Source organism: Myotis nattereri (assembly GCF_964212035.1).
Source record: "Myotis nattereri genome assembly, chromosome: 5".
Lineage (NCBI taxonomy): Eukaryota > Metazoa > Chordata > Mammalia > Chiroptera > Vespertilionidae > Myotis > Myotis nattereri.
The window spans coordinates 19562514-19578197 of NC_138080.1; the positions used below are offsets into that span (position 1 = coordinate 19562514).

Here is a 15684-nt window from a genome sequence, read left to right on the forward strand (position 1 = left end):
AACCCTGTCTCTGCTTAATAATTGATTCAAGGAGTGACAGGCACCCAGGCCCATCTGTGTCGTGTTCAGAGGGAGGGTCCAGGCAGGAGTGGGTGAGGCTCATGGAGGGGTTGGGGCGAGTTCTGTCTGACTCGGCAATGTTGTCTCTTGGGCCACCACCTGGACTCACCTGTTTCCCTCTGGGTTTCCCTGACCTGGCCAGTTCTGAGGGGGACATGGCTGTGGGGAGAGGGCAGGGGAGGTCAGGGGGAGTCCGGGGGCCAGGTGGCAGGGGGGGGGGGGTTATTGGGGCAGCCTTAGAGGTGGGGAAGCATCAAAGTTGGCCCAAGTCTGCCCCCCACCTCCAAGCTGGTCAGGTCATGAAGTGGGAAGGGGCATCTGTTCTTTGCTGTCATGGTTTCTGGAAGGTAACTTCTTCTGGGGTCATTGGTTGCCACAAAATAAGCCTCCCCTTTGGGGGAAGGAACTTACTCTGTTGTTCCTGGAAGATCACTGTGTCAGTCCCAAGCACCTGGAACCCCGTGATGTCCACACCAGCCTCCTTGCTCCAGAATGTTCCCAGAAGCCCATAGGGTTTGGTTAGGTACCACCCCACTGCCTACCCAGCCCTCTTTTCTGATGGATTCACCCTAAAGGACTGTCACCCTTTCCCACCCCCATGGGTGCTCACTCAGTGCTCAGCATTCTAGTCTTATCTCCTCACCCAGCTCCTGAGGCTCTTGTTCCCCATCCCTTTCCATGGAAACGGAGGCTGTGAGGAGAAGGACATCTTGTCTGGTTCCCCGTCCCCTCCCATGGAAAGTGCAGGGCTGGCCCCAGTGTGTGTGGCTCAGTGGGTTGTGCATCTTCCCAAGCACCAAAAGGCTGCCAGCTCATTTCCTGGTCAAGGCACAGGCCCGGGTGGCAGGCTCCTTCCCGGGTAGGGGGCATGCAGGATTCAGCCAATCCATGTTTTGCTCTCACATAGATGTTTCTCTCTCTTTCCCTCTCCCTTCCCCTCTTCCCTCCTCTCTCTCTAAAAAGCAGTTAAGCCGTAACCAGTTTGGCTCAGTGGATAGAGCGTCGCCTGCCGACTGAAAGGCCCCAGGTTCGATTCCAGTTAAGAGCATGTACCTTGGTTGCGGGCACATCCCCAGTGAGAGGTGTGCAGGAGGCAGCTGATCGATGTTTCTCTCTCATCGATGTTTCTAACTCTCTATCCCTCTCCCTTCCTCTCTGTAAAAAAATCAATAAAATATATTTTAAAAAAATAAAAATCAGTTAAGCTCTGGGTGGGTAGCTCAGTTGGTGGGAGTGTCCCCCCGGTGTGCCAAGGTCACAGTTCAACCCTCAGTAAGGGCACAGACAAGGGTCATTCAGTGAGAGTATGAATAAGTGAGACAACAAAATGATGTTTCCCTCCCTCCCTCTCTCTCTAAAGGCAATCAATAATAATTTAAAAAAAATCAATTTAATAAAATAGCAGAAAGTGTGGCGCTGGGATTTAGACCTGGATCTGAAGACACACCCAGGCCAGGCATTAGTCACAAGGTACCTCCCTCCTCCATCCCCCAAATTCTTACTCATCCTGCAGAGCCCACCTCCAGAGAGTCTGCTTCTCCAAAAAGGAGGACCAGCATCCTGAGAGACCCTGCACCCGCCCCCTAATTCCTTCCTCTCTGTTATCTTACTTCCTCCAACTTCTCCTGGAATCCCAACTATTGTCCATGAAACTATCTGTGCATGGCACTGGGGACAGGACCCCTGTGTCTGCCCAAAATTCTGCACTGCCCTCAGGTCCCGCAGTCCCCAGATGAGACGATCAACCACCCAGGGACCCCCAAACACCATCCCTGCCACAGGCTCCCCTGGCCCTTCTGTCCACTCCTTTGCCCTGCTCACAACTCCCCACCCTCCCAGACCATTTCTCTGTGCAGGGACCTTGTCAATTTCCTTCCTGCCTCACTCTGACACTCTAGGGCAGGTTTCTCCACCTCTGGGCTGTTGACATTTGAGCTGGAGTGCGCTCCCTGGTGGGGGCTGCCCTGAATGGGTAGGAAGTCAGGGTATCCCTGGCCTCCACCCACCAGGTGCCAGACCCTCCTACCCCCAGGTTGTGACAGGAACTGCCTTCAGATATTATCAAGTGTCCCCTGGGGGTCAGAATCATATGCTGTGAGATCCTCTGCTGGAGATGGCCAGGCTGGGCGCCCCTCCCCCTTCTGTGTCCCCAGCCTGCCGGAGGGCTCAGTGGGTGCCCCCAGGCCCCTTTGCTATGACAGAGTCATGTCACTCCCCACCAGCCTCATCTAGCAAATGAGGAAACAGGTCCAGAGAAGTCTCTGCACTTGCTCAGGGCTCTCAGCTGCTCAGGCGATTGAACCCTTGACTTCAGCATATCCCCTTGATTTCCAGGAAGCAAACCCTTCCACGGGGCCACATGACCTCATCACTTCTCCACCTCCCCTCCTCCACTCCCACTCCCAGCTGGGGCTACCAGAATGTTCCAAAACAGTGTGGCCACCCCAAAGCCCAACAAGATGAATTTGACCTGTTCAATGTCTCCCCCCAAACGCTGACACAATGGCCCAATTATAGACTTTTTCTCCTTCCTAAAAATGCCCACTTCCCCTCCTGGCTGTGGCCAACTGAGCCAGGGGTTGAGAAGTCAGGACTCATGTCCTGCAGGTCTGTAGGGGCTCCAAGTCCCACAGGGATCTGGCTGTGACCAGCGGCTGCTGTGTGTTCCTGGCTTGAGACTTGGCCTCTCTGGGCTCTGATTTCTTCATGTGGAAGCAAAGGGAGGCGGGTCCAGGGGTGGGGTGTCAGGACCCTGAGATTCTAGTTCACAGTGTTTTCTCAGCTCACATTTCCTGCCCAGCCACTGTGTGCAAGGACACAGGCTGGGGCAGTGGGAACCAGGCAGATGTTGTTATGGACCAATGCTCGTGAGACTAAGACCACCAACTCCAATTAGGTCTTAAGCAGCAAGTGAGGATTTATTGAAAGCTGGCCAGCGGCTGCCGTAGGCGTGTTCTCCTATGACAGCGCCGACCCTGGTTCCATGCCAGCCTTTTATTCCCAAAAACCATACTACGGTTGGCTAAACACACACAAAGTTACCTGGGATACATTAATCAACACTGCCCCGTTACCAAGGTATTCATTAATCAACTTGCCCCGTTTCTCTAGCTACTAACATCAACTTGCCCCGTTGCCCCAACTACTAATATTAACTCGCCCCGTACCCTAACTACCCTCGACCACAGTTGGTTCCATTTCCCCAGTACAAGAGGGGCTTAACTGTAACAATGTGAGCTTTGCTTTTTACAGGTTCATCCAGTCTGATGGGGGAGGCAGCTGGGAACAAATCAGACACCAAGTTAAAGTACAGCAGAGCCAAGAGATCATCAAAAGGATCCTGAGGCACTGGGGGAGGGGGGAGGGCTCTGGAGGAGAATATTCACCAATGAATGAAGGAGGGATAGTTGGTAACAGTGGGAGCCTAGGGACCTCTGGCAGAGGAAACAGCCAATGCAAAGGCCCTGGGGCAGGAAGGTGCTGGCCAGAAGAGCATTGAGGAGGGCTGGAGTGTGCCCAGGAGAAGGAAAGGACATCAAAGGTGCACTAGAGGCCTTGCAGAGGAAGGAGAAGGAGGAGGGAGAAAAGGCTGATGGATTACGAAGGGGTGCAGGGTAAAGGGTGAGGCAAAGTGGGAGGCAAAGAAAGAGGAGGCAGTAGGGAGGAGGAGGAAGAGGAGATAAAAATGGAGGAAGGCCTGCCCCAGCCAGTTTGGATAGAGGGTGGGCCCATGAACTGAAGGGTCCCAGATTCAATTCCAGTCAAGGACACATGCCCCAGTTGAGTGCTTAATCCCCAGAAAGGGCCATGCAGGCAGCTGATCAATGACTCTCTCTCATCATTGATGTTTCCATCTCTCTCTCCCTCTCCCTTCCTCTCTGAAACCAATAAAAATATATTTTAAAAAAAGAAACCCTCCAAATGCCTGCAAAAATTTGCACATTTTACAGGTCCCGGAGGCTGTGCTGGCACCTTGTCAATCACAGCCTCTGGGACAGTGAGCAACTCACCCAACCATCAACTCCCAGGCACTCCATGGTGGTGCCTGGGCCTTGAATTGTCTGTGGGTGAACTGCCCACCCTCTCGCCTGCAGACGTTCCAGCAAAGTGTGCAGAGTGTCCTGCGGGGAAGGAAGCCTCCACCGGCACCATTACCTCATGTGCAAGGGCCACTTCACTGATGTGGGGAAGGACAGGGACAGGTGTCAGGCTCCCACCTCAGGACACTGTGGGGCGGGCGGGTAGCCCTGGGGGAGCACTTGAAGGTCTGTTATTGTGCCTCCCACACGCAGGCAGCTTTATGTTGTGACTCGAAGTCAGGGACAGACTGAGAAAGCATCTGCTGAGGACAATACAGCCTGGTACACTCCTAGGATCATGGCCAAGGTATCTAAGATGGTGGCAGTGTTCACAGAGCCACAAAGAATGGAGGGGGTGGGGAGACACCACCTTGTTCAATTCTTCTTAGTCCATAGGCATCTGCCATGAGCCAACTGGCTTTTTTTACAAAAAGAGCTGAGGCCCTAACCAGTTTGGCTCAGTGGATAGATCGTCGGCCTGCAGACTGAAGGGACCCAGGTTTGATTCCTGTCAAGGGCATGTGCCTTAGTTGCGGGCACATCCCCAGTAGGAGGTGTGCAGGAGGCAGCTGATCGATATTTCTAACTCTCTGTCTCTCTCCCTTCCTCTCTGTAAAAAATAAATAATATATGTATATTTTTTAAAAGTGCTGAGGTCCCAGACAACCTCAGCGTATTGCTCTTGGATTCCCAAAGAAAAAACCCGGAGGACTGGCTGTGAAAAACATGGGTTTATGAGGACTTGCAAGTTGAACCGCTAAGTCCCATCAGGTGGCAGAGGGGTGCACTGGGGGTGGCCGGCCTGTGCTGTTGTTTTGCTGCCATCCAGACTTTCCCCACACCAGGCTCACAGAGGACAGCAAACGGAAGCACAGGCCATGCAGGGGAGGGGCGCCCCGGGCCTGTGTAAGACCAACACTGCAAGCTGTCTTCTTCCCTGAGGACCTGGCCAGGCTCCCAGCTCTCACAGTCCGCTGACTGATGGCCTCACTGTCTCCCGCAGGAGGGAGGGAAGTTGGAGCGTGGGAGGGTCCATGCGCCCACTTACCAGACACAAGCCACCCCAGGCCATGGAAAGCACTCTGGGCAGGGCATTCGCTCCCCCTCCACAGTTCTCAGAGAGTTCCTCCTCTGTGCTCATGCCCTCCACGCTGGGTAATTTATACTGTGTGACAGCCACCACTCCTCACAGGGGTGTAGACTGCCTGGTTCCCAGCGGGCCTTTCCCCTCAGCACTGGTGTGATCACTCTAACAGGAGGGGGGATTCACCAACACAGGGGCTGGATATGCTTGCAGAGCTGGACTTTGTAGGGTATCATTGCCTGACATGTTCTCTGGTGTTGGAGAGATAAAAACTTGAGATTCTTGTGTGTGTTTGTTTTTCAAAATACAATCAAAAGTTTATTTTTTTTTATTTTTTTTTATTTTTATATATTTTATTGATTTTTTACAGAGAGGAAGGGAGAGTGATAGAGAGTTAGAAACATCGATGAGAGAGAATCATCGATCAGCTGCCTCCTGCACATCTCCTACTGGGGATGTGCCCGCAACCCAGGTACATGCCCTTGACCGGAATCGAACCTGGGACCTCTCAGTCCGCAGGCCGACGCTCTATCCACCGAGCCAAACCGGTTTTGGCCAAAAGTTTATTTAGAGCCCTAGCCGGTTTGGCTCAGAGGATAGAACGTAGGCCTGTGGACTGAAGGGTCCCTGGATCGTTTTCTGTCAGGGGCATGTGCCCCTGTTGCGGGCTCCATCCCCAGTGGGCGTGCTGGAAGCACCAATCAATGTTTCTCTCTCATCAATGTTTCTATCTCTCTATCCCCCTCTGGTCCTCTCACCCAGGGCTGCGTCCTTGCACCTGGGCTCCTGATCTGGGGGAGAGGCTCCTGCTCATGGGATGCACAAGCTCCTTGGTGGCTCTTCAGCAAGACCATCCCATCCTGGTCCTGTGGCTGTGAAGTGGCTTTAAGCCAGTGGTTCTCAACCTTCCTAATGCCGAGACCCTTTAATTAAGTCCCTCATGTTGTGGTGACCGCCCAATTTCATTGTTACAAATTGAACATAATTAAAGCATAGTGATTAATCACAAAAAAATATGTAATTATATATGTGTTTTCCGATGATCTTAGGCGACCCCTGTGAAAGGGTCGTTCGACCCCCAAAGGGTCGCGACCCACAGGTTGAGAATCATTGCTTTAAGCGGTCGAGGCAGAAGGATATTCCTCCTCCGACACCCTCCATGGCCCCCAGGGTCCCCTCTGAGACAGCAGCAGGGATGCTACGGGAGCTCCTGCTGGGTCACTACGGACAGTGACACCAAAGCCAGCCTCTTGGGGGAGACCCCGACCCTGTCCACTCCCAGTCCACCACTCACCTCCCAGCCTCAGTTTCCCCAGCTGGGGACTGGGCCAATGATGCTCTGCCTCTCAGGTCACAGTCCACAGGAACAGGAGCCTGGCATGTCCTAGGCTTTCTGTCACTGCAGCTGTCACCTTCAGGAACACAGGAGAAGGGCAGGGACTTACGATGGGGTGTCCTCTCCCACAGGAGCTCATGGACACCCAGTCCAGAAGGGCCAAGCCCATAATTTGGAAGCAACAACACACCTCATTTCTGGGAAATGGAAGTGAAAGCTAAACTGTCCTCTTCCTGCAGATGCCCCGTTTTGGAACTTTTCATTGGTTGGCATAGATCCCATGCTAATAAGGGGGCAGTTCTAGCGCGTAGAAAGTTCCAGCTTCCTTTCCTGACTCCCTCCCAAGCTTCCCTGCATCCCTCTGAATGGCACCCGCTTCTTGCTGGTATTCCCGACTGCCCACGGATGAGTTCCCAGAGAACCTGGGGGACCGCAAGCTGCCAGTGTGGGTGGGTATCCTGCTGGGCCTACTGGTGGTCGGTCTGTCTGTGGCAGTAGGCGTTTTGGCTGCCAAGGCCAATAGCCCAGCTTGCAAGGATGGCCTCCCGGCTGAGCAGGAATGTAGAAACATCACCCACCTCCTGGAGCAGGAGCTGACCCAGGCCCAGGAAGTCTTACGGGGGACTGAGGCCCAAGCTGCCACTTGCAACCGGACTGTGGTAAGTCACTGCCCCTCCTAGAGAGGGCCCTGTGCTTGGGGGGCCCCCAGGGTCTGGGTGACTGGGGAGAGGGGGCAGTGAGGGGCAACCAGGCTGGCGGGGGGTGGAGGGCGCGGCAGTTGGAGGTGACCAGGCTGGTAGAGGGGGCAGTTGGGGGCAACCAAGCTGGCAGCAGGGACAGTAAGGTTGAGATTAAGATAGACCTTGAATCAGCCCCTAGGCCCCTGCATGGGGAGCCTGAATTTCCCCACCAGGGTTTTGGGGAGCTCTAAACTCCCTCTGGGGTGCCAGTGTGGGACCCCAGAGCACCCAATAAGGGGCCTCAGTATCCCCAGTAGCATGTGGATGAATCTGCAAACTCCAGGACATTGGTCTAGGGCAGCTGGGAACTTCCCCTGGGCACAGTCTTAGGGAAGCAGAAATCCCCTCTGGGGGTTGGGATGGGGAGCCCACCAGACTCTGAAGAAGGCAGCGATCTTTTTTTATTTATTTATTTAGTATTTATTTATTGACTAGAGGCCCAGTGCATGAAATTTGAGCATGGCGTGGGGGGAGGGGAGGGTCCCTTCAACCCAGCCTGCACCCTCTCCAAACCGGGACCTCTTGGGGGATGTCCTGGGGATCGGGCCTAAACCAGCAGTCAGACATCTTTCTCATAATCCTGGACTAGTGGATTCTAAATGCTCACCTGCCTGCCTGCCTCATCTCTCCTAAGTGCCACCCCTGCTGGCCTGGTCACCCACAACTGCCCCCCACTCCCCGCCAACCTGGTTGCCCCTAACTGCCCCTCCCTGCTGGCCTGGTTGCCCCTTACTGTCCCTGCTGCCAGCTTGGTTGCCCCCAACTTCTCCCTCTGCCTGCCTGGTCACCTCCAACTGCCGCCCCCCCCCCCTTCCAGCCTGGTCACCCCTCACTGTCCCCCTCCGCCGGCCTGGTCATCCCTCACTGCCCTGCCCCTGCCACCGGGTCACCCCCAACTGCCCCCCTGCAGACCTGGTCACCCCATGCACCCTGCTGCTCAGTCGTTTGGTTGCCCCTCACTATCCCCCTTGGTGGCCTAGTCACCCCATGCAGGCTTTTTTGTAGTCCTTTTGGTTTCGATGGTCACTAGGCTTTTATTATTATAGATTTGAGGGAGATAAGAAGGGAGAAAGTGAGATGAACATTGATTTGTTGTTCCACTTATGGATGCATTCATTGGTTAATTCTTAGCATGTGCACTGACCAGGGATTGAACCCACAACCTCAACATATTGGGATGATGATCTAACCAACTGAGCTACGTGGCCGGGGCAAGGCAGGGGTTCTTGATACTTCCACTGCATCCATGAGAGGCAGCATTTTAACTGGGGTCTTGATGTGGGGGGTCCTTGAAAGTCCCACTGGACATCTAACTTGGGTACAGAAATCCCACTATGTTCTGGATTTGAGGAGATGTCTAACTCTTCTTGGGCAATAGTCCAGGGGATCTAGACATTTCTCCTAGGCTTTGGGCCAAGAGAGCCTCCAAATTCCTAGGGAGGGGGGAATTGAAACTCGAACTTTGAAGGTCACATCCTGGGAGGGTGGGAGTCTGTGGCTCTTCTTCAGGGTGGGGGACAGGTTCAGAGAGGTTTGGAAGGAACCCTGAAGGGGTTTGGGTCTGAGCCCCTCTGACTCCAGGGCCTGGAGAGGGGGTCAGGGACCAGGGACAGTAGCCAACCCCACCAGGGACAAGAACCCCAGTTTGCAACACCCTTACTCTTCCCGGGCATCCCAGGAGACCCTGAAGATTTCCCTGGAAAAGCAAAAGGAGCTCTCCCTACAGAAGCTTCAAGGTGAGGAGAGCACAGGCCCCGGTTGCAGTCAGGGAGTTTGCAGGAGCCGGTCAGGTATTGAAGAGGAGGGAGGGGAGGGCCTCAGGATTGGGGTCCAGCGAGAAGGACAGGACCAAAGCCAATGGAAGTGGAAGGGGAGGGCAAGCCAGACTTCCAAGGTGCACTGGCTCAAATGCAGGCGGGCTAGAGGCAGGGTCCTTCTGGGGGTGGGGCCAGTTGAGGGGCGTGGCTATGGTGCTGACACTCACTCTCTGTCCCTCCTTAGAGGAGATCAAGACATTGAATCAGTCCCTGCAAAATGAATACTCGGAGCTGCAGAAGAAATCCGCGGAGCTGCAGAAGAAATCTGCGGAGCTGCAGGAGAAATCCGCGGAGCTGCAGGAGAAATCCGCGGAGCTGGAGCAACTAAGGTCAGGACACCCACCCACCCCCGCCACGCCCCTTCCTCCTTCCAACCCCAAGACCTAGGATCCCCTTTGCTGGAAAATTCCCATTGCCCTGGGGACAGAGTTGGAGTCCCAGCCTTGTCCCTCCAGTCACCCAACTCTGGGTGGCCACCGGCCACTCCCCTGCCCAGTGACCTGGTGGGGAAGGAGAGAGATTTTGAGGGGCTTCGAGCCCAGCACCAGTGCAGCCAGACCTGGCAGCCTCCTGAGGTGTCCCCATCTCCCCCTCAGGAAAGAGAATGAGGCCTTGGTCTTCAGCAAGGGCCCCACCAACGCCAAGGGCCCCACCAACGGCAAGGGACCTCCCAACTCCGGGATCACCCTCCGTCTCTCCATGGCCGCCGTGCTCCTGCCCCTGAGCCTCCTGGCTCTGCTGGCCTGAGGTCCCAGGAAGCCTGCAGGTGAGGAGGGGGCTGGAGAGGGATGGGAGGAGTTAGGGACAGTCAGGGTCTGGGGTGGTGGCCTGCCTGCGGGGAGGGGGCTGGGCGCTGGAGAGAGAGGAATTGCAGTGAGGAGCTGTGGGGCAGAAATAGAACAGTGGGGACCAGCTATGTTCTCCTATTCATCCTGTCTGTTGACTGACTGTTCCCTTCCGATTAGGCACATTCTAATCTGGCTGAGAGGTGCACGCCCAGGGACACGGGGATTAACCTCAGAATGCAGTCCAGGCTCCTTTTCTGAGTTTCCTGTCCTCTTGGAAAGATAACAGCCTGGTCCCAGAGCTGCTTGCTCCCATTCGGCCGGCAATCCATCCTAATAAACTTTCACAGGATTCAACCCTGTCTCTGCTTAATAATTGACTCAAGGATGACAGGCACCCAGGCCCATCTGTGTCAGTTTCAGAGGGAGGGTCCAGGCAGGAGTGGGTGAGGCTCAAGGAGGGGTTGGGACAAGTTTTGTCTGACTCCACCTTGTTGTCTCAGGCTACCACCTGGACTCGCCTGTTTCCCTCTGGGTTTCCCTGACCTGGCAGTTCTGAGGGGCAACATGGCTGTGGGTAGAGGACGGTGAGGGGGAGGCCGGGGGCCAGGTGGCAGGGGGTGGTTCATGGGGCAGCCTTAGAGGTGGGGAAGCATCAAAGTTGGCCCATGGAAACAGAGGCTGTGAGGAGGAGGACATCTTGTCTGATTCCCCGTCCCCTCCCATGGAAAGTGCAGGGCTGGCCCCGGTGGGTGTGGCTTAGTGGGTTGTGCATCTTCCCAAGCACCAAAAGGCTGCCAGCTCATTTCCTGGTCAAGGCACAGGCCCGGGTGGCAGGCTCCTTCCCGGGTAGGGGCATGCAGGATTCAGCCAATGCATGTTTTGCTCTCACACAGATGTTTCTCTGTTTCCCTCTCCCTTCCCTCTTCCCTCCTCTCTCTCTAAAAATCAGTTCAGCCCTGGCTGGGTAGCTCAGTTGATGGGAGTGTCCTCCCGGTGTGCCAAGGTCACGGTTCAACCCTCAGTAAGGGCACAGACAAGGGTCAATCTGTGAGAGCATGAATAAGTGAGAAAACAAAATGATGTTTCCCTCTCTCCCTCTCTCTCTGAAATCAATCAATCAATAAAAAGAAAAATCAGCCGAAACCGGTTTGGCTCAGTGGATAGAGCATCGGCCTGCGGACTGAGAGGTCCCGGGTTCTACTCTGGTCAAGGGCATGTACCTGGGTTGCGGGCACATCCCCGGTGGGAGATGTTTAGGAGGCCGCTGATCGATGTTTCCCTCTCATTGATGTTTCTAACTCTCTATCTCTCTCCCTTCTTCTCTAAAAAATCAATAAAATATATTTAAAAAAAGAAAAAAGAAAAATCAATTAAAAACATACAGGCAGAAAGTGCGTGGCTGGGATTCACACCTGCATCTGCAGACACACCCAGGCCAGGCATTTGTCACAATGTGCCTCCCTCCTCTATCTCCCAAATTCTTACTCATCCTGCAGAGCCCATCTCCAGAGAGTCTGCTTCTCCAAAATGGAGGGCCAGCATCCTTAGAGACCCTTCATCCGCTCTCCTGGATCCTCACCTGCCCCCTAATTACTTCCTCTCTCTTATCTTACTTCCTCCAACTTCTCCTCTAATCCCGACTATTGTCCATGAAACTTCCTGAGCATGGCACTGGGGTCAGGACCCCTGTGTCTGCCCTAGATTCTTCATTGTCCTCAGGTCCTGCAGTTCCCAGATGAGGTGGTCAATAGATCCCCCTCTATGGCTCCTGCTGTCCACCCAGGGACCCCCAAACACCATCCCTGCCATAGGCTCCCCTGGCCTTTTTCATATCCTCCAGGGTCTCACTAAATTTATTGGCGGTTTCCAGAAAATTCTTGAAAAACCTTATAACCGTGGATTTGAACTCTATATCCAGTCATTTGCTTTCCTCCATTTCTGTCATTTTTGACCTGTTTCTCTGTCTCCGCATTTTGGCTGCTTCCCCGTGTTGATAGAGTGGCTTTCTGTGCTAGGTGTCCTATAGGGCCCAGTGGCTCAGCCTCCCCAATTACCTGAGGTGGACACTCTTGGTGCACCCCTTTGTGGGCTTTGTGCACAGTCTTGTTGAAGTTAAGCCTTGATTGTTGTAGTTATCACTGAGAGGAATTGACCTCCAGGCCAACTGGCTGTGAGAATCAGCTGTGTCTGCAGTGAGAGAACTTCTGTGCTGAAGACACCCTTCTGGGGCAAGACTTGCTTCAGTGAGGCTTTGGTGCTCACTGAGTCTGCCCCCTGAGTGTGTCCCTTATGGATCTGAGGAGTTGTAATCTGGATGGTCCCACTCTGACCACTGGGTACACTGGCTCTTGGATCTCTAAGGAGGTGCTAATTTAGCCTCTGCCTGAGGCTACCCAGCAGGAGCTACGAAGAGACCTGCAGATTCCTCTTCTTTGTTTGGGGTTTGGAGGTGCCCAGATGAGGCCCAGCTGTGAAGCAATGCAAGCTGCTGTGGGGCCTTGGGTCTTCTCTTGGAAGTTCTGGGCCTGTCTGGCCCAGCTGCAATTTGTTAGGTAATTTTCAGATTGCAAAGGGCCAGGGAATTCATATGCAAAAGCCTCTGCTGCAGCCTAGGTGGGGCGGGGTCTCAGGGAATCAACAGGGTGGAGCAAGCAGCTATGGCTGATCCTCAGCCCTGCCCTAAGGGGCCCCGAGTCTCAGTGTCCTGGTAATTGCTGCAAGCACCTCTGAGGGAAATCTGCCCTCAAGTTACAAGTTCTGCCTGCTGCCAGACAGTCCAGTTTCTCTCTGTATGAGTCCTGGGTCCCCAGAGACTTCCCGGACTGGAGTTCAGAGCAGTCGGGAACTTGTGACTACCTCCCGATTCAAAAAGACAGCCTCGTCCTCAGGTGCCAGCCCCTTTCCATGCGCGCGCGAGCCTCCATACCTCTGCACTCCACCTCCGCAGCTCCTCTGAGTCTCAGTGTGCTTTTCACTTTCCTTCTAGTTGTAGGATTTCCACTCAGCCAGTCTTCCTGTAGTTCTGTATGATATCCGTTTTGTCTTTTCATTGTATTTTTGAAGTTGTTGTGGGAGGCAGCAATTTCTAGTGTTTACCTATGCCACCATCTTGGTTTCTCTCTTTATGCTTAATCTTTAGGTGTCCTTGCTTAAAGGACACTGCAAACACATGTGTCCTCCCAAGATTACTTACCTACTGATTGTATCTAAATTATAAACTTTATCTCAATGTACTGTGACAATAAAATTCTGAAGAGGCAGGCAATTGAGGCTGTCTGGTTCCTTTAGCCAGGCAGTCCCTTAGCCCTCTCTTTCACAGCAAACATTGTGTCAGAGTTATCATTCATCTGACGCTCAGGGTCTGCTGGTCACCCCATGCAAGGTGGTGCCCCATGTGACAACCAAATAATGCTAGGAGACATGGCGGAAACCTCGAAATGGAAGAGGAATGAAATGAAAGTAACTGCACAGTAAGTCATTGGAGCTCACCAGGGATTTTCAAGTTACAGAGTTTGTTTTTCAGCTAAGATTTTTACAACAGGATAGAAGTTTTCCCGTAAAACAACAACAATATATAACAGTACTTAAACAGTTGTGAAAGGTGAATGGTGCCTCAGTTACCAAGAAACAATTAAAGGGCCTTTTGCAGACTGTCATAACTTATAATCCTGGGTTCCCTGATGCTGGAACATTAGACCTTGATCTCTAGGAACAAGAAGGTAGGAATTTAAAGAGAAATCGGGCCCAGGGAAAACAAGTGCCTTTGTCATCTTTAATTAAATGCGCTCTGTTGGAGCTGCACTGTGCCCACTTCATATTGAGGATCAAAAGCCTTGCCCTAACCTGTTTGGCTCAGTGGATTGAGCACCAGCCTGCGGACTGAAAGGTCCCAGGTTCGATTCCAGTCAAGGGCATGTACCTTGGTTGTGGCACATCCCCAGTAAGAGCTGTGCAGGAGGCTGCTGATGGATGTTTCTCTCTCATTGATGTTTCTAACTCTCTATCCCTCAACCTTCCTCTCTGTAAAAAATCAATAAAAATATATATATATTTGCCGAAACCGGTTTGGCTCAGTGGATAGAGCGTCGGCCTGCTGACTCAAGGGTCCCGGGTTCGATTCCGGTCAAGGGCATGTACCTGGGTTGTGGGCACATACCAAGTGGGAGATTTGCAGGAGGCAGCTGATCGATGTTTCTCTCTCATCGATGTTTCTAACTCTCTATCTCTCTCCCTTCCTCTCTGTAAAAAATCAATAAAATATATTTTGGAAAAAAAAAAATATATATATATATATATTTTTTAAAAAGCCTACAGAATGCCAGGAGGATTTACCACCCTCCTCCTCCTGAAGTAGAGCCTGTAGAGCCTGTAATACCTAAGGCCCGCCCTAGCTGGTTTGGCTCAGCGGATAGAGCGTCGGCCTGCGGACTCAAGGGTCCCAGGTTCGATTCTGGTCAAGGGCATGTACCTGGGTTGCGAGCACATCCCCAGTAGGGGGCGTGCAAGAGGCAGCTGAATCGATGTTTCTCATCGATGTTTCTAACTCACTATCCATCTCCCTCTCCCTTCCTTTCTGTAAAAAGATCAATAAAATATATTCTAAAAAAAAACAAAATTAAAAAAAAAAATACCTAAGGCCCCAGACTCTCGCCTCTGATGTGGGAAGGCTCATCAATAGGTCTTCGGTTATGGGATCAGGTGGCAGGCTAGCTATGCTACAAGGAGAGCTTTTGGCTGCCCAGTGATGCAAGATCAGCAAGGTAACTGGATGCATGAACCGCTCCCCTTCAATACCTTTAAAGAAATAAGGAAAAGTGTTAGAGAACATGGGCTCACAGTCCGTTTACAAAAGGATCTTAAAGCCTAGTCTGAAAATGACCACAGGACGCCAGGGGACTGGCAGATTTTGGCTAAAAGGACTTTAGACGCCAGTCAATATCTATTATGGAGAGCGGGATATGATGAGATCTGTGAACAGCAGGCTGACCAAAACAATCTAGCGGGTTCTGGTCACGTTATGGACCCAATGCTGCAGGGGCAGGGACCATATGTTCATGTACAACAGCAATTGAACCTGCACCCTCAAGTATTGACCCAAGCCTCTCTCTGTGCACAGTGGTCTGGAGTATATTCCAGAAGGCGGAATTCAGCAAGGCTCCTTTGTCAATGGACCCCAGGAATCTTATGTTGACCTTGGAAATCGCCTTATCCAACCCATTCTGCCGCAGATCAGTCATAGTGAGGCTGTAGATATTCTCTTGTTGCAACTGGCATATGAGAACGCCAACGTTGATTGTCAAAAGGCTATGCCGCCCATGAGGGGAAAGGCCACCCGGTGGGGGAATTTGTCAGGCCTTGTCAGCTAGTAGGCACAGAAACCCACCGGACTTAAATGTAAGCCATGGCTCTCCAGGCAGGGAATAAGGGCAAAACAGATTCCGAATGCTATCAGTGTGGGAAATGGGACATTTTACAAAGGATTGCAAAGCTAAAATAGCAACCTCCCGCTCTGAGAATTCTCACCCCCATCTACTTGTCCCCGTTGCCATAAGGGGCGGCATTGGGCCAACCAATGCAAATCAACATTTGCAGGGAAATGCCCAGGGGGCCAGTGCCGGCCTCACAACAAACCGGGGCACGGAATGCCTCCCTAGTGCAGAGGGGAAATCCACTGTCTACTCACTCCAAGCTGCTACCACTGGGAGGGCAGCACTGGACTTACTCCAACAGAGTTGATTCTAAAGGAAGGGGCTGATCCTAAATGGGTCCCTATGGGGACT

The 15684-nt window shown here is 52.9% G+C and overlaps 1 protein-coding gene across 1 annotated transcript; it reads left to right on the forward strand.

Moving 5' to 3' along the window:
• Nucleotides 1-6924: 6924 nt before the first annotated feature.
• On the forward strand, nt 6925-10263 carry LOC308520021 (bone marrow stromal antigen 2-like; the record flags this gene model as incomplete). The annotated part of the gene is made up of 5 exons (XM_081092445.1): nt 6925-7218; nt 8978-9035; nt 9301-9445; nt 9713-9882; nt 10082-10263. The coding sequence occupies 4 exons, from the start codon at nt 6925-6927 to the stop codon at nt 9861-9863; spliced, it is 648 nt and encodes a 215-aa protein (XP_080948571.1). The 3' UTR covers nt 9864-9882; nt 10082-10263.
• Nucleotides 10264-15684: the final 5421 nt, after the last annotated feature.